Consider the following 25,289-nt stretch of genomic DNA (forward strand, 5'->3'; position numbering starts at 1 on the left):
TGAATTAAAATGGAAAATCTTGGAAATACTCAGCAGGTCAGGAACCATGCGTAGAGAGAGAAACATTGGTCAGTGACCTGAAACATTAACTGTTTTCTCTCTCTCCATAGAAACTGCTAGGTATTTCCAGCATGTAATAAAAATGAACTGCAGATGCTGGTTTATACCAAAGATAAGGGTCCCAACCCAATACGTTACCTGTCCATTTTCTTCAGAAATGCTACCTGAGCCACTCGATTACTCCAGCATTTTGTGTCTATCATGGATATTTTCAACATGTTTTGTTATTATGCAAAATAATATACTGGGAAAAAGGTTAAGGTATTTTGTGTGAAGGAAATTATGATTAAGATGATTATACTTAGGAATGCATCTTTTGTGAATATCGTGTACTAATTATAGACAATAGGTGCAGGAGTATGCCATTCGGCCCTTCGAGCCAGCACCGCCATTCAATGTGATCATGGCTGATCATCCACAATCAGTACCCCGTTCCTGCCCTCTCCCCATATCCCCTGACTCCGCTATCTTTAAGAGCCCTATCAGGCTCTCTCTTGAAAGTATCCAGAGAACCGGCCTCCACCGCCCTCTGCGGCAGAGAATTCCACAGACTCACAACTTGCTGTGTGAAAAAGTGTTTCCTCATCTCTGTTCTAAATGCCTTGCCCTTCATTCTTAAACTGTGGCCTCTGGTTCTGGACTCCCCCATCATTGGGAACATGTTTCATGCCTCTAGCATGTCCAAACCCTTAATAATCTTATGTTTCAATAAGATTCCCTCTCATCCTCCTAAATTCGAGAGTATACAAGCCCAGCCACTCCATTCTCTCAGCATAGGAGTCTCGCCATCCCGGGAATTAACCTTGTGAACCTACGCTGCACTCCCTCAATAGCAAGAATGTCCTTCCTCAAATTAGGGGACCAAAACTGCACACAATACTCCATGTGTGGTCTCACTAGGGCCCTATACAACTGCAGAAGGACCTCTTTGCTCCTATACTCAACTCCTCTTGTTATGAAGGCCAACATGCTGTTCACTTTATTTCTTATACTTTGCGCATTCATGTACAACACTTTGACTTCGATATTCACCTCCCCTCTCACAACACTCACAATTGGCCCTGACCTTACTCTCTTATCCCTTCTCGAACTTTCCTTCCCATTAATTCAGGAGTCTTTTGTAACGTTTCCTGTACTCACTTCCCCTTTAACTCCATCTTTATACTCCCAATTTGTCAATCCCTCCCTCCCACTATTTAGTTTAAGCTCACATGTGTAGCCCTAGCAAACCTGCCTGCCAGAACGTAGGTCCCCTCCAGTTAAGGCGTAACTGGTGTAATTGTGCAAGATTGTCTGATCCCATCAAAAGTGCAAATCTGTACTAGATGTTGGAAACGATTGTGGTTCCAGCATTAATTGAAGTGGCAGAAATACCTTTCCTACGTTTAAAAAGAAAGAAACAGTGTCACTTTTTTTCTGAGAAAATATATGAAGATGACTTGAATTTCTTTATACAATAGAATATATTTGTACGTCTGACAAATATATGGCTATTATTTCTGGAACATTTGAACTTCTTTCAAGGGTTAATGTTTTTAAAAAGTGTATGCTGTACTATTATTTCCCCAAGTACATTAGATGATGTGTTTAGGAAAATTATTCTACTCTTGAACCCAGTTTAATTGCATTTGCAGCGCATGATGTGACATTTTAATAATCTAGGCTTTCGATTCATGTCGCAAATGACCTGAATACTAATGGAAAACTGTGAAGAAATTGATCTCTCTCATTTAGAAAGAAAATGTTGTACTAACCAACAGGTTTTGATAAATACTGTATCAGTGAATTTTCTGACATGCAGAATTTAATTTTTCTGGCTGCTATATTTACTGGCCTTGTGATTGTCATTCCTAAATAGTTTTTCCGCTCCCATTGTCTAGATTTGCTTGAATGTGCATTTAACAACTCTCAGATTATGGTCTTCTAAGTCAATTCAGAGCTCTCTGATCTGATTATCGAATTGGTTAAACATTACAATCCCACCCATTTGGTATGAATTGAACGTGATAACATTTCCCTTTGGCCTCAAACTTTATTCATTGATTTGTGCTTTTTTTTTTTCCCCAAGACCTATTTCAATGCAGTCATTTACAATCCAGTTTGTCTGCTATCTCATTCCAGATGACTTTTTAATGGCTACACATTAAATCTTTGGCAGTTTCTATTGCGATGGGTTTGTGATGCATCCTTTACTGACATTTACCAGCACCAGCATGTGTTTTAAATTCAATGTAATATAATAATATATAGAATACAGCTAGCCAGATCTTTTGGCAGAAAAATAAGTATATGTTGTCCACGTTAATCAATAGAACCTAAAACTACATGAAATGGTCAAATTTGCTTTCAGGAGGCATTGATCAAAAGTGGAAAAGATAAGATTTGGGAGATATGGAAAAAAAAATCGTTAAAAAATCAGCATGAATTTTAGGACAAACATTGTTGTCTACATTAATAATCTCAGGAACATATGTGACTTTAAAATGTGTGATTTCTGATAATGATGCTCCACTGAATTGCCGGCTTTATTTGTGCATGGGTGGTAGGGGTTGAAGCATAAAATTATGTTTCTCTTGCCAGTCTGATTTAATTGGTCTTTTTTGTCTTTAGGGTTAGCAGTCGAGATTTGTTATGGAGCAGAATTAAGATTGCTGCGTTCTGCAATTAGAGACTCGTTTCAAATAATTAATTGGCATTTGAGTTTACAATCTACTTAAACCCATGATTTTAAACTGTGGCTAGTGTTAAATCTTTTGTCACACGGCATAGTTTTTTTCTAAATTTGCTGTGAAACCACAAAAGATAACCAAAACAATAAAGATTATTATAATAACAATTGATAGCATAAATTCAACTTTAAAAATTCTGTGTTCCATCTTTTATATTGTTAGTATTCATAACCACAACTAACCTACATACTATATTGGAAACTCAACTGAAATAAATAAGCAAAATAAAAATATTGTGAATATTGGAAATCTGAAGAAAATTGCTGGAAATAATCGCAGCAGGTCAATTGCTGGAAATTGTCAGCAGGTCAGGCAGCATCTATTGATACAGAAGTAGAGATAGCATTTCAGGGCAATGATCATTCATGAAAATTGTGAAAGTTAGCAATGAAATAATTTTTAAAATCCAGAGGAAGTGCAGAAAGAAGAATAAAGAAGATGTTTATTGAATTGAGAGATTAAAGTCAAGTCAAGTTAACTTTATTTGTCACATACACATGCAAGATGTGTAGTGAAATATAAGTGGCAATGCCTGTGGATTGTGCAAAAAACAATAGAACAGAATCAGTATTTACATATTAGAAATAAAACAGCAATTTTAAAAAGACACAACACAACGGTAAATTAGTATAGTAAATTAGTCCCTGGTGAGATAAGAGTTTACAGTCCTGATGGCCTGTGGGAAGAAACTCTGTCTCATCCTCTCTGTTTTCACAGCATGACAGCGGAGGCGTTTGCCTGACTGTAGCAGCTGGAACAGTCCGTTGCTGGGGTGGTAGGGGCCCCCATCATGTTGCTGGCTCTGGATCTGCACCTTCTGATGTAAAGGTCCTGCAGGGGGGCGAGTGTAGTTCCCATAGTGCGTTCGGCAGAACGCACTACTCTCTGCAGAGCCTTCCTGTCCTGGGCAAAGCCGTTCCCAAACCAGATTGTGATGCTGCCGGACAAGATGCTTTCTACAGCCCCAGAGTAGAAGCACTGAAGGATCCTCGGAGAGACTCTGAATTTCCTCAGCTGCCTGAGGCGGTAAAGGCGCTACCTTGCCTTACTCACCAGTGCGGCAGTGTGTGTTGTCCATGTCAGATTCTCTGTGGTGTGGACTCCCAGGTATTTAAAGCAGCTCATCCTATCCACAGTAGCCCCATTTATCTCCAGTGGCGCATACATCCTCGGATGTTGTGCCCATTCTAAAGTCCACGATCAGCTCCTTAGTTTTTATGACATTAAAGAGGCTGTTGTCCTGACACCAGAGTGCCAGATCAGCCACCTCCTCCCGGTAGGCCTTCTCATTGTTATCGGAGATCAGGCCCACCACCACAGTGTCATCAGCAAACCTGATTATGGAGTTAGAGCTGAACCTGGCCACACAGTCATGTGTGTACAGGGAGTACAGTAGGGGTCTGAGGACGCAACCCTGGGGGAGTCCTTTGTTCAGGGTGAGGGTGTTCGGTGTATGTCTTCCCATCTTGACAAATGAGTTGTGGGAAGAAGGTGCAAGGCAAAATTGCATTAACATGTGCACCCCAAATATTTTGTGATTTGATTCCTCCTATCTTCCATCCCTACTATCACTGAGCTTGCCTTTTCCTTTGCCAGCCTTTTGCCACAATGCTTGCTTTCTATTTTTTTCACTTTATTTTACTCTCTGGGAGCTGTTCTGATCTTTTTTGAGTATTTAAACGTAGAAACATAGAAAATAAGTGCAGGAGTAGACCATTCGGACCTTTGAGCCAGCACCACCATTCAATATGATCATGGCTGATCATCTAAAAGCAGTACCCCTGTCCTGCTTTTACCCCATATCCCTTGATTCCTTTAGCCCCAAGAGCTAAATCTAACTCTCAATTGAAAACATCCAATGAATTAGCCTCCACTGCCTTCTGTGGCAGAGAATTTCACAGATTCACAACTCTCTGGTTGAAAAAGTTTTTCCTCATCTGCTAGTGATTCGAAGCTGCTAGGACAATGTTGCTCCCATATGGAGATATTTCTGTTGTTATCAGTACGTATTCATTAGGATATTAAAATAAAATCAGCAGATTGGTGAAAAATTGAGACATTGCAAGCTAAACACAGAAAATGCTGGCAGTCTTCAGTTGGTCTTGTTGAGCAGTGCAAGTGAATAATCTTTTACAGAAACTATTGCCGAAAAATTGAGCAGTGATGATAATAGTCTTTGTACTCATTTCTCTCTCATTCAAGTTACTAAGATCAGTGGATATGAACATTCCATGATTAGGAAAAAAAAAAGGCCTGTTTTGGAATTCCAGAAGTGGAGCTACCAGTTATTTCATTTCAAAACATTTCACTCTTAAAATATCACCTTTTCAATCTTGGTTGTAGGAAGCAGAAAAGTGATCTATCGTACACTTTTGATCAAACGTTGGTTGTTGGCATGATGATTTATGATGGTGCCTCTTTCAAATTAAGTTACAAGCTGCATAGAGAAAAGATTGTCCAACTTTGAACAGCACATTCCTATCATACATTACGCCAGGTATAGGCTAAGTTTCCATTCAGCTTTCTTGCTTCCATTTTATCCAGGCAATGGTGATCTGGATTTTCATCATTCATGATTGTGATTACTTTGCTGGCTAACAAAATGGTTTGTTGTATGATTTATTTTCTGTATCGTTTCCTGATGATATTTACAGTAACTGGCAACACAGAGTCTTTTGTAATTTAGTTATTTCTTGAAGCTGTACTCTGCCACTTGCTTTTTCTTCTGCTTTTAAATCATACCATGACTTTTACCGCATCCACCAGCACTTTCTCATATTTCAATTCAATGTCATTTTTTTGGGGGGGAGGGGAAATATGATACACTTAACAATAAAATACTATGGAATTTCATTTTTATGGTGATCCCACTGTTAGTATGTATTTTTGTGGGTTTGTAAGACTTGGATAATGTACTGAAGAAATTGTATAATGGTCATTTTCAATGGAAATCAAGACCATAGGTATTTATCAAACAACATTCTTTAAGCAAATACGAGACAATTTGGTGTTTGCAGCCTTTTTTCCCCGATAGTTTTAATTTGCACAAGACCAGTTACAGGGAGAGGTTCTGTTACAGGGACTTTTTTAACAGGGGAATTTTTCCTTTGGAGCACAGGTGTACAAGGTCATGAGGAGCACGGATAAAGTGAATGCTCATGGGTGAGAGGGGAGAGATTTTGCATTGAGGGCAACTTCTTCGCTCGGAGGGTAGGCTGTATCTAGAATTAGCCGCCAGGCAAAGCTAAAGAAGATTTTTAAAGGACATTTGGACAGATATATGGAAAGGAATGGTTTGGAAGCCTATGGACCAAATGCAAGCAAATGGAACTACCCCATGTGCCAACTTGGCCGGCATGAACAAGGTGGACCAAAAGACCTGTTTCCATGTTGTATGTGTCTTTGAATCTATGACTCAAAGATTGTTAGAAAATAACTTGGGAAGATGCAGAAAGATTGCAAGGGTTAGGTTAAATCAGTGGTGTAAAGAGATGCCATATGGATGACATTGTGAGATTACCCACTTCATTAGCAAGAGATGAAAGCACTTAAATGATATGAGATTAACATATCGTATCCAGAGAAATCTGTGATTCATTGCATAAATAACAGTGTTAGAATACAGATGTGGCTAGTAATTAGTAAACAAATGGGATGTTGCCAAGATAATACAGTAGTGAAGTCTTGTTGCTATTGTACAATAAGCTTCCCTTCATTGTACTGTGTAGTTTTAGTTTCCTTTTTTAAGATAGGATGTACTTACCTTGAAAGCAGTTCGAAGGAGGCTTATATGAACCGCTTGTTTTATGAGGATAAGCGGAGTGAATTTGCCCCAAATTCACTGGATCTTAGCATAATGAGTGATACAGTGTGGAAACAGGCCCTTCGGCCCAACCTGCCGACGCTGGCCAACATGTCCCACCTGCCTGCCTTTGGTCCATATCCCTCCAAACCTGTCCTAACTATGTACATGTCTATCTGTTTCTTAAATGGTGGGATAGTCCTTGCCTCAACTACCTCCTCTGGCAGCTTGTTCCACACACCTTTGTTACCCCTCAGATTCCTATTAAATCTTTTCCCCTTCACAAACCTATGTCCTCAGATCCTCGATTCACCTACCCCTGGCAAGAGACTCTATGCATCTACCTGATCTATTCCTCTCATGATTTTATACATCTCAATAAGGTCATCCTCCTGCACTGCAAGGAATAGAGTCCCAGCCCACTCAACCTCTTCCTATAGCTCAGACTCTCTAGCGCTGGCAACATTCCCGTAAATCTTCTCTGTAGCCGTTCCAGCTTGTCAACATCTTCCCTGTAACATGGTGCCCAGAACTGAACACAATATTCTAAATGCAGCCTCACCAATTGCACCATACAATTGCAAGATGACATCCCAACTTCTATACTTAATACTCTGCCTGATGAAGGCCAATGTGCCAAACGCCTTTTTGACCACTCTATATACCTGCGACTCCACCTTCAAGGAACCATGCACCTGCACTCCTAGATCCCTCTGCTCCACAACACTCCACAGAGCCCTACCATTCACTGAGTCAGTCCTGCCCATGTAAGACTTCCCAAAATGCAACACCTCCATCACCCCACCTGGCCAATCAGCCAATTTTTCACACCAATCTTCACTATCTGCAAAACCACCCACTTTTGTATCATCTGCAAATTTACTAATCTTGCCCTGTATGTTCTCATCTAATCATTGATGTAGATGACAAACAGTAACAGGCACAGTATCGAACCCTGTGGCACACCACTAGTCACAGGGCTCCAGTCCGAGAAGCAACCTTCCACCATCACCCTCTGCTTCCTTCCATGAAGCCAATTTGCTATCCATTCAGCTATCTTTCCTTGGATCCCATGCGATCTAATTTTCCAGAGCAATCTACCATGCGGATCCTTGTCAACATGATCCTCCCTCATCCTGATACAATCATCTAAGATAGATATCTTGGATTATTTTCTGAGAATCGTGAATTGGTAATTCTCTATTCCAGAGTGTTTGGATGCTGAATCATTAAGTGTATCTCAAGTAGACAGGGTGGTAAAGAAGGCTTATGGAATGCTTGCCTTCATTGCTAGGAGCATTGAATATAAGAGATAGGAAATCTTGATGCAGCACTGTAGGACTTTGGTTAGTCTGCATGTGGAGTACTGTGTGCAGATCTGGTTGCTCCATTACAGGAAAGATGAGGAAGATTTGGAGAGGGTGCAGAGGAGGTTTACCAGAATGCTGCAGGAAGGAACTGCAGATGCTGGTTTAAACCAAAGATAGACAGAAAATGCTGGAGTAACTCAGCAGGACAAGCAGCATCTCTGGATAGAGGGAATGGGTGACGTTTCGGGTCATAACCCTTCTTCAGCCCAGCAATAAAATATACCATGAAGTTGCAAGTCTAACTCCTCCTAAGATAGACACAAAATGCTGGAGTAAGTCAGCGGGTCAGGCTGCATCTCTGGAGAAAGGGAGTAGGTAAAATTTTGGGTCGGAACCATTCTTTCGACTTGGAGCTAACTCTTATTTCTTGCAGAAATTAAGTGTATTCCAATGTTTGCTACTCTGGTGAGATCAAGTGCAGACTAGGTGACAGGTTTAGAGACCACCTGCACTCAGTCTGCAATGGCTCTCCTGGGCTTTTGTTTGCATCTCATTTCAATTCCCCTTTCCATTCTCACACCGACCGGCCTGTCTGCCTTTGGTCTTTTTCACTGCCAAAGTGTGGCCAAACTCAAACTAGAAGGACATATCTCATATTGCAACCGAGTCGTCTACAACCGAATTATAAGAACATATGAATTTTCTAATTTTTGGTAACTCTTACTTCGTGTGCTTCCCTTGTGTCTCCTTCCATTTCTTTATTTTGTTCCCAACCCCCTTACACCACTTTCAGTTCCCCATCACCTATTTTAGTGCCCCTCACCCTTCCTGGATTAATTTACCTACTACCCCACATGTCTTCCACAATTTCCCCTCCTGCAGGTGTGTCTTTCTATCCTTCATCTCTCCCTCATTTGTCATCTTCCTTGCTTATCAGATTCCAGCACTTGTACCTTTTGTGTCCCTACTTATCACCTGCCAGCAGCTTTAAAACCCCCTCCTATTTATTGTTGTTTGATGATGAACTAAGGGATGGCAATGCACAAGGTATGTGTAGTGGGGAACAATAAATTAGATTTGTCAGTGCTTAGTTAAACCCATCTGTCAGGGCTTTGAAAAGGTAATGATATGACAATAGCACTATTTTCATGCAGAATGAACGAGAGCCTTTTTAATACTGGCCTAACCATTTTAAATAATTGGATTTAAGAATACAATTTTGGGGGAAAACTGGTAAAGCATGCAGACATACAAAACTGGAAAGGAATACAAAAGTTTAGAAACTTAATTGGAGCTATAAATAGTGCTTAACTGACTGCATTCTAATGCAAACCTTATTCTCTACAAAATTGAAATATTTACTTGAATATTCTGCAAACATTTCAAATGGCCATATTTGGTTAAGCAATCTTGTTTGTGGGAGGTGAGCAAAGGCAAACTAAAAATGCTACTTAATTCAAACGGTTTCCCAATACAGTGCGTTCCCAAGCGAACTGCAGTTCCCTTTCCCTCCCCCAGTTATTTCCAGTCCACCTTTGCAAATGTTTAAAATTGCATTTGATGTATTATCCTCCCCTTTTCAACCAGACTGGTATTCAGCTTTCTGTTCAGTCAGAATAACCTACCGTCATCGTGCTAGGCAACAAGGAGGAGTTCTTCTAAGTTAATTGCCAATCGTAACAGGCAGGAATCTTCCAATCAGCAGTGCGCTATGCTGAAAAGACCAAGCTGACGGAATGAGCTTGTTTAGTCAGCTGATAGGAAATGAAGTGAAGGCTGGAGCCGGCAAGAACAAGGCTGTGAATGTGAGCATTTTTTCATTGTGCCTCGGCAAGGGTACAATCAAAAGGGTCACAAAAGCAGATCATACAACTCAAGGTCTGTTACAAACTGCCATATTTCTAAGTAATAATATAAAGCTTTGAGTTTTTTTCTGGCAGGCGCTGTGTAGTTCTATTAGCACTGGAGTAGAAAATTCTGTAGAAAAGTTAACTGGGTAATTGCTGTTGGGTTAAGATAACCAGAAAATGTTCTTTGTCGGTGTAGCCCAGGGTACTTTGCCCTGTACTTGATGAGAAGAATTTTAATGTTGACTTTAAAGTAGTTACTGATACATTGTACTGCTGCTTTATTTACAATATCTTGCTTTTATATGGTTTGCGTGCTAACCTTGGCTCAATTGTTATCTTTATCCAAAATTAGAGCTCTTTTATTGTGTTGTGCATGGGGTTGACATTGCTGCCTTTATTATTAAATGGGACTTGGTAATATTTTAAGAATTCTACTTAGCACTTGTCACTGTGGCTGATCTAGGTTTGAACGCAAATCACATATTAAAAATAAAGCATTTATTCAGGACCAAGTAACCTATTCAGCAGAGACCCGTGATACTGGGTAGATTGACCCTTGTCACAAACTGTGTGCCTGTGTTAAAAGCTTTTTGTGCTCTCATTTTGATTAATCATGGTGACTAACAGAAACAATGATGCTTTAGCTTTTCCTTCAAAGATTAGAGGAAATGCTTTGTAATTGCACAATTGTTCATGAATCTTGAGAGGAAATTCTGCAAGAATATGTTTTGGAATGGCAGTGTGTATGTTTTAGTGACCTAGTACTAATGTTTTTACCCAAATTTACAATCCCTGCCTCTTTATTAACAGTTTACTGTGAATATTTCTGGGGGGAAAAATCCATACTTGTGTTTGGTTTTTTTTAAACCAATTATTTTGATGCTTTTTTCAAAATAATTATTGATCATATAAATTAGAACCAGATTAACACAATAGCCAGAAGAAGGATCCCAACCTGAAACGTCACCTATCCATGTTTTCCTGGAGATGCTGCCTGACCCGCTCAGTTACTCCAGCACTTTGTCTATTTTGTAAACAAGCATCTGCAGTTCCTTGTATCCACACTTAACACAATAGTAGATGTATTTGATTGTATTTTTAAAAATGCTTACCTGTGTGATCCATGAAGGATGATTTCGTCACAGTATATAGTGATGGGTAAGATTTTTTTTTTCTTCTTCTCTGTTAAATTGTTCACTGCTTTTAAGCAGTTATTAAGTTGCTGTTGTGACATTCTTGTCACAAAGGTATTCTAGTATTTAGATGGACCAACAGTGAACAAACGGCAATAAATGTAGAAGTGGGGAGAGCATGAATATGGTATTAGATAGAGGATTGATTGATGAATCAGGCTTTAGAGGCCAAATGCCTTACTCCTGCTCCTGTGTTTTGAATGAAAATGTCTGACCTGGAAGCCATGGGGTTCTTATCTGCTTTCCTTTGTGGTTGCTACAGCTTGCAGGTTTGGGCGATGCTGTCAAAGAGGGCTTGGCAAACAATTGCTGTATATCTTTAGCAGGCGGGTATTGTGTATCAGTGTGATAATGGTGAATGTTTAGAGTGCCTATGAAACTGGCTATTTTTTCATGGCATGTGTTGAACTGCTTGAGTGGTTTGGAGGTGCTTAGTGAGGCTCTGGAGACTCTCCTTCAGTACCCCAGACTTGTACTGAGACAGCAGTAAGGTTTGTGGGAGTCCAGAGAAGAGTCAGTTCCTGCAAAATCTATTGCTGTTGAACTGTTATCACCATGATGTTTTTCTGGAAGGTCATTGGCCTGAAACAGTAACTCTGTTTTTCTTTCCGCAGATGCTGCCTCATCTGTTAAGCACTTGCAGCATTTTGTGTTTAATTTGTGGTAGGTCCTATCATGTTTCAGGCCTGTGAGGAAGCTTGATTATGTCATTGAACAGGAAGAGTTAATTAGACGTTCTTGATGTAGACTGCTATTTTCTAGCACTTGTGCGATGCAATTTTACTTGTTCTTACAACCCAAGCCTGAATGTCTCTGAATCTCACCACGTATTGGCAGGATTGCCTTTATCAAAGGAGATGGAAATTGAACAAAAGCAGTTAAATCATCAGAGAACATCCCCACCTTAAGCTGTGATGAGGAAGCTGGTTTGATTCACTGTTCTCCGAACTCATGTTGTGTTGTCTGGAGCTGAGATATTGGTCTTCAACAATCGCCACATTCTGGTTGTTGTGTGAAAGATTTTTGTACCAGCATTTACCTCTGCTCCAGCCAAACTACAATGAGGGCATTCACTCAACAAAGTTGAATAATATCACCATGTACCCCATTATCAAAGAGCTGGGCATGTTTAATGGAGTCAGTAACTGGTCTGCCATTCTACTCTCAACTGTTCCCATGGTGACAACTGATGTTGAAAGGGCTAATAAACAACACTTATTCACCAATAACCCTTGCACTGTTCATTTTAGGTTATGTTAGGACTCCTCCACTGTCAGAGTGAAGCCATATGCAAATTGAAGGAATAGCATCTCATATTCACCTTGGGCTTAGCCAAAGCACCAAAGAATGATGTGTGGGCGTACCCAATGCATCAAAGAATCATCTTCATTTGGGATTGGAATATTATTTTCACAGGAGTTTTCTATAAATTTGCTTTGCAAAGTTGCCATTTTTAGCTTGGCTACAGCCAGTGAGTGGAGAACAGTCATAATATCCTATGTGTATACTATTTGATTTGTACATGCTTCTACCAGTGAAAGGTGCCTTTTAACAACCCCTCTTTCTTTTTTTCACCTGAATTAGCACCAGCATTTATACAAGGTAATATTCCAGCATAATCTCATACAAACAGATTGAATCATAAAAGACCTGCTTTAACAAAGGTTTAATTGTCAGGTTTTTTGTGTCAACTGCTGGTCAGTTTCCGAAGCACGTAACTGCTAGACCACAATGAATTGACTACAAAACATCCAAAAGCACATGCCTTTTGAAATCTGCTTTTAGATGGTGGAACCTAGTTAGGAAAGTCACTAAGTTATGAAAGCTAAATAAATATCCCTTGCAAGTTTTAATGTTTTTGGTCAAAGCAATAATGTCATTTGTATACTTTTATATATTCCAGCTTCTTGTGGGTTCTCCTGGAAAAATAAGCAAAGTTTCTAATCTGTTTCACTTTTCATTCTGATGTATTTCAGTCTGGAAATGATCATTGTGCTTCCTCAGCACGAGAGCTGTTCACGGACAGGTTGAAATTGTGTCCTTTAGTGCCCTACTGTGACTATTTCAAAAATAATGTTTCATTTCAGTAACTTGAGTTTCTAGCTGTCATTTAAAAAAAATCCATGTGAATATTCTGAAGTTATTTGTAACAGTGCAAAATTATGACAGTAAGTCCAGAAAATTGTCAGGTAAATTTTAATTACTATTTAAGCAATTAAGGTACAGGTACCACAAAACCAGCAGTTTTAGAACTGATAATATAATATAAATTAATGATCCTTTTTTGGCTAACATGTATGACCACCTGCTGTCTGCCGCAGCACAAATCATCAACTGGGTCCTTCTCCAGTGCTCCTCCCAGTGACAGAAACAGCTGCTCCCTAAATCACACCATGGACTCTGTCTATCTAGGGGCGCACCGTGTTCACTCTATAACACAATACTAATTAGTGTGCTTCCAACAAAATCAGTCTCCGTAAGGACTGGTGTCAAACAAGGCTGTCATTGCCTCAACAATTTTTCTCAATCCTTCTTGCCACCATGTTGCAGCTTGTATCTAACATACTTCCAATGAGAGTGGAGTTAATCTTCAGAACTAAATGTACAACACTTAACACCGCAACAACCATACTTCAGAAATTAATCGGCAAGCTGCATTATGAACCGTGCTTGAGTTCATCCACACTCCAAGGCAGAGTTCCAAAACATCACCATTCTCCGACAATAAAGATTTATGGTGAGGTCCTGGAAAACTTGGATCACCAACAAATCTCAAAAGTCACATTTCAGTGAAAGCAAACATTGAAATTCACCACCTTCTTCATGTGCGGCCTTTGATTTTATATGAGGAGAAGGTGATTGTTGAAAATGAAGAGTGCTGACCTAGCACAGAAATTATCCTGCCCATGCTATTTGAGGCCTGGACTACATAAAGCAGGTGTGTCTAGGCCCAGAAGCAATATTTCCAACACTATCTCTAAAATTCCCCAGATTTACTTGAAAGATGAGCACACCACTGTCTGTCCCCTCACAGAGCTATTTCCCCAGCATCAAGCCTCTAATTATTCTGTCAGCTTTGTCGAGAAGGCCACATTGTTTGTTTGCCTGATATCAGACTATATTCTGAGCACTCTTATGGAAATAAGTTACCAAGTGACTGAAGAGAAGAAAAAGTCCAAACCTCCTTGAATTGCTCAACCTCGCTGGTTTCTGGCCCATGACCGTAAAAATGGACAAGAGGCGTTCCAGATAGTATTGAGGCTCTGCACCAAGATGCTCAATACCATCTAAAACTATGTGCCCAGCTAACAACCATCAAATCAACTATGGAAGCCTCAGCAGCCATCTCAGAACCCTCAAAACTGAACGAGAAGCAAATTGTTAATGATCCTGAGGTACTGTGTGAGTATAGGAATTCAACTTGTGTTTGTGAAGATATGTGAAGAGGGAAAGATTAGTGAAAACTAATGTAGGTCCCTTGCAATCAGAAACAGATGAATTTATAATGGGGAAACCAGGAAATGGCAGACCACTTAAACAAGTACTTTGATTCTGTCTTCACTAAGGAAGACACAAACAATCACCCAGAAATACTAGGGGACCGAGCATCTACTGGGAGGGAGGAACTGAAGGAAATCCGCGTTTGTCAGGAAATGGTGTTGGGTAAACTGTTGGGACTGAAGGTAGATAAATCCCCAGGGCCTGATGGTCTGCATCCCCGAGTACTCAAGGAGGTAGCCCTAGAAATTGTGGACGCATTGGTGATCATTTTCCAATGTTCTATAGATTCAGGATCAGTTCCTGTGGACTGGAGGGTAGCTAATGTAACCCCACTTTTTAAGAAAGGAGGGAGAGAGAGAAAACAGGGAATTATAGACCAGTTAGCCTGACATCAGCAGTGGGGAAAATGCTCGAGTCAATTAGAAAAGGTGTAATAGCAGCGCATTTGGAAAGCAGTAATGGGATCGGTCAAAGTCAGCATGGATTTATGAAGGGGAAATCATGCTTTACTAATCTTCTGGAATTTTTTGAGGATGTAACAATTAGAATGGATAAGGGAGAGTCAGTGGATGTGGTGTATCTGGACTTTCAAAAAGCCTTTGACAAGGTCCCACACAAGAGATTAGTGTGCAAAATTGGAGCACATGGTATTGAAATGTATAGAGAGCTGGTTGGCAGACAGGCAGCAAAGGCTTGGAATTAACGGGTCCTTTTCAGAATGGCAGGCAATGACTAGTGGGGTGCCGCAAGGCTCGGTGCTGGGACCCCAGTTATTTACAATATATATTAACAATTTAGACAAGGGAATTAAATGTAACATCTCCAAGTTTGCGAATGACACAAAGCTGGGTGGCAGGGTGAGCTGCGAGGAGGATGCTCTAAGGCTGCAGGGTGACTTGGATAGGTTGGGTGAGTGGGCAGATGCTGTATAATGTGGATAATTGTGAGGTTATCCACTTTGGTGGCAAGAACAAGAAGGCAGATTGTTATCGGAATGGTGTCCGATTAGGAAAAGGAAAGGTGCAACGAGACTTGGGTGTCCTTGTACATCAGTCACTGAAAGTAAGCATGCAGGTACAGCAGGCAGTGAAGAAAACAAATGGCATTATGCCCTTCATTGCGAGAGGATTTGAGTATAGAGCAAGGAGGTCCTACTGTTGTACAGGGCCCTGGTGAGACCGTACCTGGAGTATTGTGTGCAGTTTTGGTCTCCTAATTTGAGGAAGGACATTCTTGCTATTGAGGGAGTGCAGCGTAGGTTCACCAGGTTAATTCCCGGGATGGCAGGACGGACATATGATGAAAGAATGGATCCATTGAGCTTATATTCACTGGAATTTAGAAGGATGAGAGGGAATCTTTTAGAAACATAAAATTCTTAAGGAATTGGACAGGCTAGATGCAGGAAAAATGTTCCCGATGTTGGAGTCTAGTACCAGTAGTCACAATGTAAGAATAAGGGATAGGCCACCTAAGGGATAGGGTGATTTTATACACCTCTATAAGATGAATGAATGTTTTTTGGCCAAGTATTCACACACAGGGAATTTGCCTTGGTGCTCCGCCCGCAAATGACAACATGACATACAGTGACAGTAAGATCACCCTTCATCCTCCTGCGCTTCAAGGAATAGAGTCCCAGCCTACTCAACCTCTCCCTATAGCTCAGACCTTCTCGTCCTGGCAGCATCTTCGTAATTTATTTCTGTACCCTTTCCAGCTTGAGAACATCTTTCCCATAACGTGGTGCCTAGATCTGAACACAATACTCTAAATGCGACCTCTTCTTTACAATTTCACTGGAAACATTATAATCAAAATGAAGAAAACTTGGCTCAATGATGGATTATTATTATCTGCTGCTGAAATTCAAATAAACCTCTTATGATGTAAAATTAAACACCAATCTAATAATGCCCAGCGGAGACAGGAGACTGCAGATGCTGGCATCTGGAGCAACAAACAATCTACTGGAGGAATTCAGTGGGTTGAGCACCATCTGCTTCTTGGAATTGTCAATTTTTTGGGATGAAACCCAGCATCAGGATTATAACCATCATCCTGAATACTGGAGCCCCCCCAAGGCTGTGTGCTTAGTCCACTACTATTCACACTACTTACCCACGACTGTGCCGCCAAACACAGCACCAAGCAAATAATCAAATACGCAGATGACACTGATGGGCCTCATCAGCGACACCAATGAGACTGCCTACAGAGAGGAAGTGGCGCAGCTTGTGAACTGGTGTGATGACAACAATCTGTCTCTGAATATCACCAAGACCAAAGCGCTGATCATAGACTTCAGGAGAACGCAGGCTGTCCACTCTTTCTCCCCTCCCCCCCCCCCCCCCCCCCCCCCCCCCTGCACATCAACGACTCCATCGTGGAGAGAGTGAGCAACATCAAATTCCTAGGGGTACACCTTGCTGATGACCTCACCTGGTGTCTCAACACCACGCACCTGGCCGGGAGGGCTCAACGGAGGCTGTACTTCCTCAGGAGGCTGAATTGACGGAGGCTTCCCCCACCCATCCTCTCTATGTTCAACAGAGGTTCCATAGAGGGCGTCATGACATGCTGCATCACCGTCTGGTACGGGAACTGCACAGCGTCAGGCAGGAAGACCCTGCAGCAATTAGTTAAGACAGCGGAAAACTTTATCGGGGAGCCTCTCCGATCCATTCTGGACATTTTCAACAAAACATGTCTCCGAAAAGCCTCCAACATTATAAAGGACTCCTCCTGCCCCTCCCATGGGCTATTTGCCCCTCTGCTGTCCGGTACGAGGTACTGGAGCATCAAGGCCAGCAATACCATGATGTGCAACAGTTTCTTCCCCTTGGCTGTTTGAATGACAAACACCCTGATGCCCCCCAACACACACATACACCCAACTAAAACACACATGCGCTGCACTGGCACCTTACATCAATATCAACCACTATGCACCTTGCACCTCAGCCCCGTGAGGAACAACATTTCATTCAAATGTATACTTATATGTTCGAATGACAAATTTATGATTATTATTTTTGGAAGAGCAGGTCCATGACTAAGGCAGAGATAGATTCTTGATTAGTACAGGTGTCAGGGGTTATGGGGAGAAGGCAGGAGAATGAGGGGTTAGGAGGGAGAGATAGATCAGCCATGATTGAATGGCGGAGTAGACTTGATGGGCCGAGTGGGCTAATTCTGCTCATCGCTTATGACCTTATGACTAAGAAGTACACAGCTGCTCAGAAGATTAGATCCCTTCACACTTTGCATATCCCTTCACAAGTATATGACCCTGACTAGAATGCGTATAACTGTTCCCTTATAACTGACCCTGACTAGAATGTGTATGACTGTTCCCTTATAACTCAGTCTTCTTCTTCTTCTTCTTGCGTATGGCATGCACAGCCTAAAGTTGTAGGACAACTTGTCCTATTTGATCTTATTTGATTGTGCACGCCAGGTTGATTACATTCGTTGAAACGGGGCGGATCACGTGAAGCTTGCAATCTCCCACCCCTTATCACTGAGTCTGACTTCTGGAACTCCACGTAGAAACATAATGGAAGGACCACACAAGCTGCAATGGCTCAAGAGCCAGGCCATCACCAACTCGGTGACCTCAAATGATGGGATTTCCACTATCACGTGCACTGATTTTCCCACTGCCCCCCTTGCCCCCCAAGAAATTGTACTTCCAGAATCTGTTGTACTTCCAGATTACTGTTTCAAATTATGCTTATTTTCTCCCAAAATGCTTGTATCCTTTCTTTGGTTTATCTTTTCCTGTTAAAACAGTCATGAACCCAGTATCACCAGAACAAATTTATGAAGCCTTATGCCCATAGAATTTTATTTTCTTTTTTTTTTGGCTGCTTTTTTTTCTTAAAATGTTTGGTGATGAATATGAATTATTCTAGAAGAATGACTGCGGTTTTGTCCAGAAAATCGGGAGGAAAATTGGATCTTCTGTTGAAAATGTTGTTGACAATGTTAATAACTCTTCGTATGTTGTGTGAACAACAGTTCTTTTGTAATTTTGTAATTATTCTCGTGTCCATTTCCAAATGGATGATGTAAAAAATAATATTTATTGAAATTCTTTGGGAGAAGAATACATTTGTGTACTATTTCCTAAATGTGGAGATGATTCAGAAATCAGAGGGGACTTGGGCATGATTCCCAAAAGATTAATTTGCAGGTTGAGCCGGTAGTAAGGAAGGCAAATGCAATGTTAACATTCATTTCAAGAACGCTGGAATTAAGAAACACTGGTGTAATGCTGGGGCTTTATAAGATGCTGGTTTGGCCACGTATTCAATATTCTCATGTCATAAGGGTCATAAGTGATGGGAGTAGAATTAGGCCATTCGGCCCATCAAGTAAACTCTGCTATTCAATCATGGCTGATTTATCTCTCCCCCTCCTAACCCCACTCTCCTGCCTTTTCCCCCCCGCATAACCTCTGACGCCTGTGAGCTGTTTTGTGCCCCTTCTCTGAGGAAGGATGTGCTGGTGTTGGAGAGGATTCAGAGGAAGTTTATGTTAATGATCATGGTGTTATTGGGTTAATGTGAAGAGCATTTGATGGTTCTGGGCCTGTACTTGCTGGAGTTTAGGAGGATGGGAGGGGGAGGGGTGGGGGGGAATCTCATTTAAACCCACCAAATAATGAAAGGTGTAGATGGATTGGATAAAGAGAGGATGTTGCCACTCGTGGGGGAGTCTAGGTCCAGAGGGCACAGCCTCAGAATAAAAGGACCTGTTCCTTTAGAATGGAATTCGAGAGGAATTTATTTAGCCAGAGGGTGGTAAATGTATGGCATTCATTGAGACAGTCGGCTGTGGAGACATTGGGTATTTCTGAAATAGAGTTTGATAGGTTCTTGATTGGTCAGGGTGTCACAGTTTAAAGGAAGGAGGCAAGACAATGGGGTTGAGAGGGAAAAATAGATCGGCAATGATCAAATGGTGGAGCGACTTGATGGGCCAAATGGCCTAATTCTGCAAAGCAATGAGTTGACAAGAGTATTATAAAATTGATGGAACTACAATAAAAAAATCTGATTTGCCAGTTAACTTGGAGAAACCTATGTGCAGTTAACATGGTCTAATTAGAAATTAGTTTGCATTAGCCCTTAAAACTTGCACTACAGTAGTTCTGTCTCATAAATATGAATCATCACTTCTGTGCTCTTTAGCGACTCCAGACCCGGCATTATGTCTCACGGTCAGTTATCCTCTGAAATGACCAATCTGTCCTCGGAAATGGCCAACAAAATCCATATCCCATGAAAAAGAAATTCTATCAGCAGAAAGTGCTGTGTAACTCTCCAAACGGAGAGTGAAACAGTCATGTTTTAGATCGATTAATTTCTGGTTAGACTATTGGTTATTGATCTATAGGTTTTAAAGCTGTTTCTTTTCCTGCATCCTCCCTGATATGCTGAGTATCCCTGCATATTTTGTTAAACTCTTATCTATTCTCTTATCTCTTATCAAATAGATCCAGATGTTTTTACAATGTGAGGATGGGTAGAACAACAATGAAACATTGTGGGCTCCAACTTTCTGAGGTCATCGATGCTGGGTCTAATTTTGTGCTTAACCTTTTCATTCCTCTAGTTTCTCTCTGTCTGAAGAAAGGGTTTGGCCAGAAATATCCGTTCATTGAGTTACTCCAACATTTTATGTCTATCTTCAGTGTAAACCATGACCTGAAGTTCCTTCCTACGCAAATCCAATATTCATATGGATAAAGTCCAATATCCACAATGGGTAGAAGTGAATCAGAGTATCCAAACTTATGGAAGGACTATTCGGAAGCTTGATAACAGAGGAAGAAGCTCCTCCCGAGCCTGGTGGTGCATGCTTCTGTACCTTCTGTTAGACGGTGTGGGGAAGGTTGGGAGGAGGGGAGGAGGGGAGAAAATAAGGAATGACTGGGGTGGGACGAGTCTTTGATTATGTTGGTTGCTTTTCCGAGGCAGTGTAAAGTGCAGATAGAGTCAATGGTGCTAAGACTGGTTTGTGATGGACTGGGCTACATTGACAACTCTCTGCAATTTCTTGGGCAGAGCTGTTCCTAAACCAAAATGTGATGCAACCCTACCATATAGTTTCTGTGGTGCTTCTGTAGAGGTTTATGCAAGCTTTTGGAGATATGTTGAATTTCCTTGGTCTCTCCAGAAATAGATGTGGTGATGTGCCTTATTGGCTGTCACATCAAAGTAGTTGGTCCACTGTCCATCTTTTTAAAGCAGTTGTAGAATACATTCACCTAGTTCCTTAAGCCCAATTTCAAGCATTTTTGCTATCTCTTTTCAATTACAATTAGACTAGAATAAACTAGTTTGTATTCTAGAATTAACTAGAATAAATACATCTAGAATGTGATATTCCATTCATCCTACATTGAATTCCCGTGAATTGCTCAAATTCTGGAAAGAACATGAGCGCATAACTCTCATCTGAGGCAGGGTTAATAACATATATTTGGCCACAGATGAAAATGTTGCTGCTCACATTGTAGTTTAGACACATTGGCCCCAATAGGGCATGAGTTTGGGCCTATTGGGGCCAATGTGTCTTTGAGCAGCAACGGTTACACCCTTATTAATTTTCTTGGGCAGTGCCTTTGGGAGTTAAAAATGCAAGATCCAAAATTCCACAGTTATTGGTATATTTACTCTTGCTCCTCATCTGAAAAAGCTGTAATATTAAGAATGCTGCAAAATTGAATGTCTTAATCCTATATGGGTTGATGCCATTTGCAAAGAGAAATGTTTATATTCTTGCCTTGTTCATGTGCTAAAACCAGCAACACCAGTATTTGATTAGGAATGGCTTTCTTTGTCAACAGGTTCTGGTAATATCAGGAAGACAATTTTCTTTCAAAATCTCTGATCTGGTGAACTATTGCGTAAGCTTGGAAGTTGTACAGATTAATGGAATTTGTCTAACATTTGGTAACTTGAAAATGATAAACAAATGATTTCCAATGCCAGGTTAGTTCAATGACTTTTTTTATAAACCTCCCTAAAAGTAATGTTTATGATTTGAAATAATGCAACCCATTCTTTTGTTACTGTGCATTCAGAAAATATTCAGACCCCTTCACTTTTTCCACATTTTGTTACGTTACAGCCTTATTCTAAAATGGATTAAATTCATTTTTTTAATCATCAATCTACACACAATACCCCATAATAAAAAAAGTTAAAACAGGTGTTTAGAAATGTTTGCAATGTAATTAAAAGGAAATGACTGAAATATCACATTACATAAGTATTCAGACCCTTTACTCAGTACTTTGTGGCACTGGCAGCCATTACAGCCTCAAGTCTTCTTGGGTATGACGCTACAAGCTTGGAACACCTGTATTTGGGTAATTTCTCCTCTTCTTCTTTGCAGATTCTCTCAAGCTCTGTCAGGTTGGATGGGGAGCGTCGATGCGCAGCTATTTTCAGGTCCCCCCAGAGACGTCTGATTGGGTTCAAGTCCGGGCTCTGGCTGGGCCACTCGAGGACATTCACAGACTTGTCATGAAGCCACTCCTGCGTTGTCTTGGCTGTGTGCTTAGGGTTGTCCTATTGGAAGGTGAACCTCCGTCCCAGACTGAGGTCCAGAAAGCTCTGGAGCTGGTATTCATCAAGGATCTTTCTGTGTTTTACTCCGTTCATGTTTCCCTCGATCCTGACTAGTCTCCAAGGTCTTGCCGTTGAAAAACATCTCCACAGCATGATGCTGCCACCATCATGCTTCACTGTAGGTATGGTATTGGCCAGGTGATGAGCGGTGCCTGGTTTCCTCCATTCAGGCCAAAGAGTTCAATCTTGGTTTCCCTAGACCAGAGAATCTTGTTTCTCATGCCATTTGACAAACTCCAAGCGGGCTGTCATGTGCATTTTACTGAGGAGTGGCTTCCGTCTGGCCACTCTACCATAAGGGCCTGATTGGTGGAGTGCTACGGATATAGTTGTCCTTCTGGAAGGTTCTCCCATCTCCACAGAGGAACTCTGGAGCTCTGTCAGAGTGACCATCAGGTTCTTGGTCGCCTCCCTGACCAAGGCCCTTCTCCCCCGATTGCTCAGATTGACTGGGCGGCCAGCTCTATGAAGAGTCCTGGTGGTTCCAAACTTCTTCCATTTAAGAATGATGGAGGCCACTATGCTCTTCAGAACCTGCAATGCTGCAGAAATTGTTTTATACCCTTCCCCAGATCTGTGTCTCAACACAATCCTGTCTCTGAGGTCTACTGCCAATTCCTTCGTCTTCATGGCTTGGTTTTTGCTCTGACATACACTGTCAACTGTGGGACCTTATATAGACAGGTGTGCGCCTTTCCAAATCAATTTAATTTACCACTGGTGGACACCAATCAAGTTGTAGAAACATCTCAAGGATAATCAATGGAAACAGGATGAACCCAAGCTCATTTTTGAGTGTCATAGCAAAAGGTCTGAATACTTATGTAAATGTGATATTTCAGTTATTTATTTTTAATTACTTAGCAAAAAATTTCTCAACACCTGTTTTCGCTTCTTCATTCTGGGGTATTGTGTGTAGATTGATGATTTAAAAAAAAGAATTTAATCAATTTTAGAATAAGGCTGTAACGTAACAAAATGTGGAAAAAGTGAAGGGGTCTGAATACTTTCTGAATGAACTGAATACTTCCAGTTTTGATCCACAGTTTGTTCAACATTGATCAATATTGTTTTATACTCTTTGACATGCTTTCCTTCCTTTTTCACTCTCCTGTTCCGGTTAGTTTTTATATTTTTCTTCCTTTTCCATAGCAAAATACTTTACGGTATTTGTCGATGCTTTGGTTTATTAAAATGTTTTGTTGTGAGTAATACATATGATTGAATCCTACAGATTTTTAATTGACTTTGAAAAGAGATTGTAAAGAAGCCTGAAATATAAGCTACAGGAACTAGGTAAAGGCCTTGGGGCAGGTGCAAGTTAAACTTGCTGAATGGTTTCTGGAATTAATGATTTGCATAGAAAGGAAGGCTGAAGAGATTTGAATTGTTCATGTTGGAGTTAAGTTGTCGTAAAGAAGCACAAAATAATAAGAAAGCTCTTGACCCGAAACGTCGCCTATTTCCTTCGCTCTGTAGATGCTGCCTCACCCGCTGAGTTTCTCCAGCATTTTTTTCTACCTTCGATTTTCCAGCATCTGCAGTTTCTTCTTAAACAGAAAGCTATTAGGGGTTGATTGATGTTCCCATTGGTGGAGCAATGGAGAACCTGGGGGGAGCGGGGCTCGATTTAAGGTAATTAGGAAAAGTGCTGCAAGGCAAAAACTTTCTAAGAAGTGAATGATTAATGTCTCAGTATATTGGATGACAGATTAGATTGTGATTTTCAAAGGTGGCTGAAAAATAATATTGCAAGACTACAAGAAAGTGTGAAGTGGACCTTGCTGCATTGTTCTGACTTGATGCTCCTCTTCTGTGCTGTTGCCATTTCATGATTTGTGAGTACAGCTGAAAATCGAGTTAGAATGTTAGAATTAAGAGCTTTGCTAGTAGATGTGGTAGTGCAGTATTCGTAATCAAGCTAGAACTAAAAATACACAGAATTTGAGAAATTCTACTGTGTCAGTCTAAGAATTTGAATTCGGCTGACTAAATTCCAAAAAGAACTTAAAAGGCAAACGTAATATTTTGATCTCAAGAAAAACCCTGATGGTCTTTTGGCAAGGAAACTTATTATTACCATTATGGCCTACCATAATTACCTCTTAACTGTTCTCCAAAGTAGCCTAGAATGGCATTCAATTGTATAAAGATAGAGCCAGTGGTTGAAGACAAACTCCAATCATCAAGGACATTGAGTATGCGGGATGGGTGTGTTTGAATACGATATCCTGTGAATGTCGTCTTTCCTAGAATAAGCGATTAGAGTTATTCTAGGAAAGACGACATTCACAGGATATCGTATTCAAACACACCCATCGCGCATACTCAATGTCCTTGATGATTGGAGTTTGTCTTCAACCACGGCCTGATGAAATATATTATCTGAAGAAGGGCTTCGTCCCGAAACGTTGCCTTTTTCCTTCACTCCACAGATGCTGCCTCACCAGTATCTCCAGCATTTTTGTCTATCTTTGATTTTCCAGCATCTGCAGTTCCTTCTTAAACAAAATATATTATCATCATTACTTTTGTATATGATGTCTTCCTTCTCGGTACTGGAAGGAGGAAAAGAAAAAATAATTTAGTCAGTTTTCTTTAAAATGAATTTTCTCGGCACAAGGAAATAATATATTGAGCACTCGGCACCATTACGTGAAGTTCTCCAGTACATTGAAGTTTTCTGGAAAACAGATCGGATGCAGATTCAAAACTAAACGTATTTCTGAAAATACTGGGGGACATTTTAACCAAATGGCTAAAGAAGGAATTGGTGCGAGAAAATTTTGAAAATGGACCTTTGCACATGTTGTTAATTTTTTAAGTCAGAACTGCCTTGGAGCAATGTTTAACAAGTGCTTATTTCACTTCCTACTTCAACTTTAAATTGCCTCAAGAATTTATTGTGATGGAGGTGCAGAAGAGGGGATCAAAAATAGATCATAGGAGCAGTATTAGGCCATTCAGTCCATCAAGTCTACTCCGCCATTCAATCATTGCTGATCTATCTCTCCCTCCAAACCCCACTCTCCTGCCTTCTCCCCAGAACCCTTGACACCTGTGCTAATCAAGAATCTATCTATCTTTGCAATAAAAATGTCCATTGACGGCCTCCACAGTCTTCTGTTGCCAATAAATGCACAAATTCACCACCCTCTGACTAAAGAATTAGTCACCGCCCTCTGACTAGACAATTGT

General features: G+C 40.7%; 1 protein-coding gene across 1 annotated transcript in view; it reads left to right on the top strand.

Annotated features, from left to right (window-relative positions):
• fam214b (family with sequence similarity 214 member B) overlaps positions 1-25,289 on the top strand; it is a 117,573-nt gene that overhangs the window by 23,913 nt on the left and 68,371 nt on the right. The window contains 1 exon segment of the mRNA XM_033031155.1: positions 21,305-21,449. Within this exon segment, the coding sequence (XP_032887046.1) occupies positions 21,443-21,449 (7 nt within the window). The 5' untranslated portion in view covers positions 21,305-21,442.

This window comes from Amblyraja radiata, chromosome 1 (assembly GCF_010909765.2).
Source record: "Amblyraja radiata isolate CabotCenter1 chromosome 1, sAmbRad1.1.pri, whole genome shotgun sequence".
NCBI lineage: Eukaryota > Metazoa > Chordata > Chondrichthyes > Rajiformes > Rajidae > Amblyraja > Amblyraja radiata.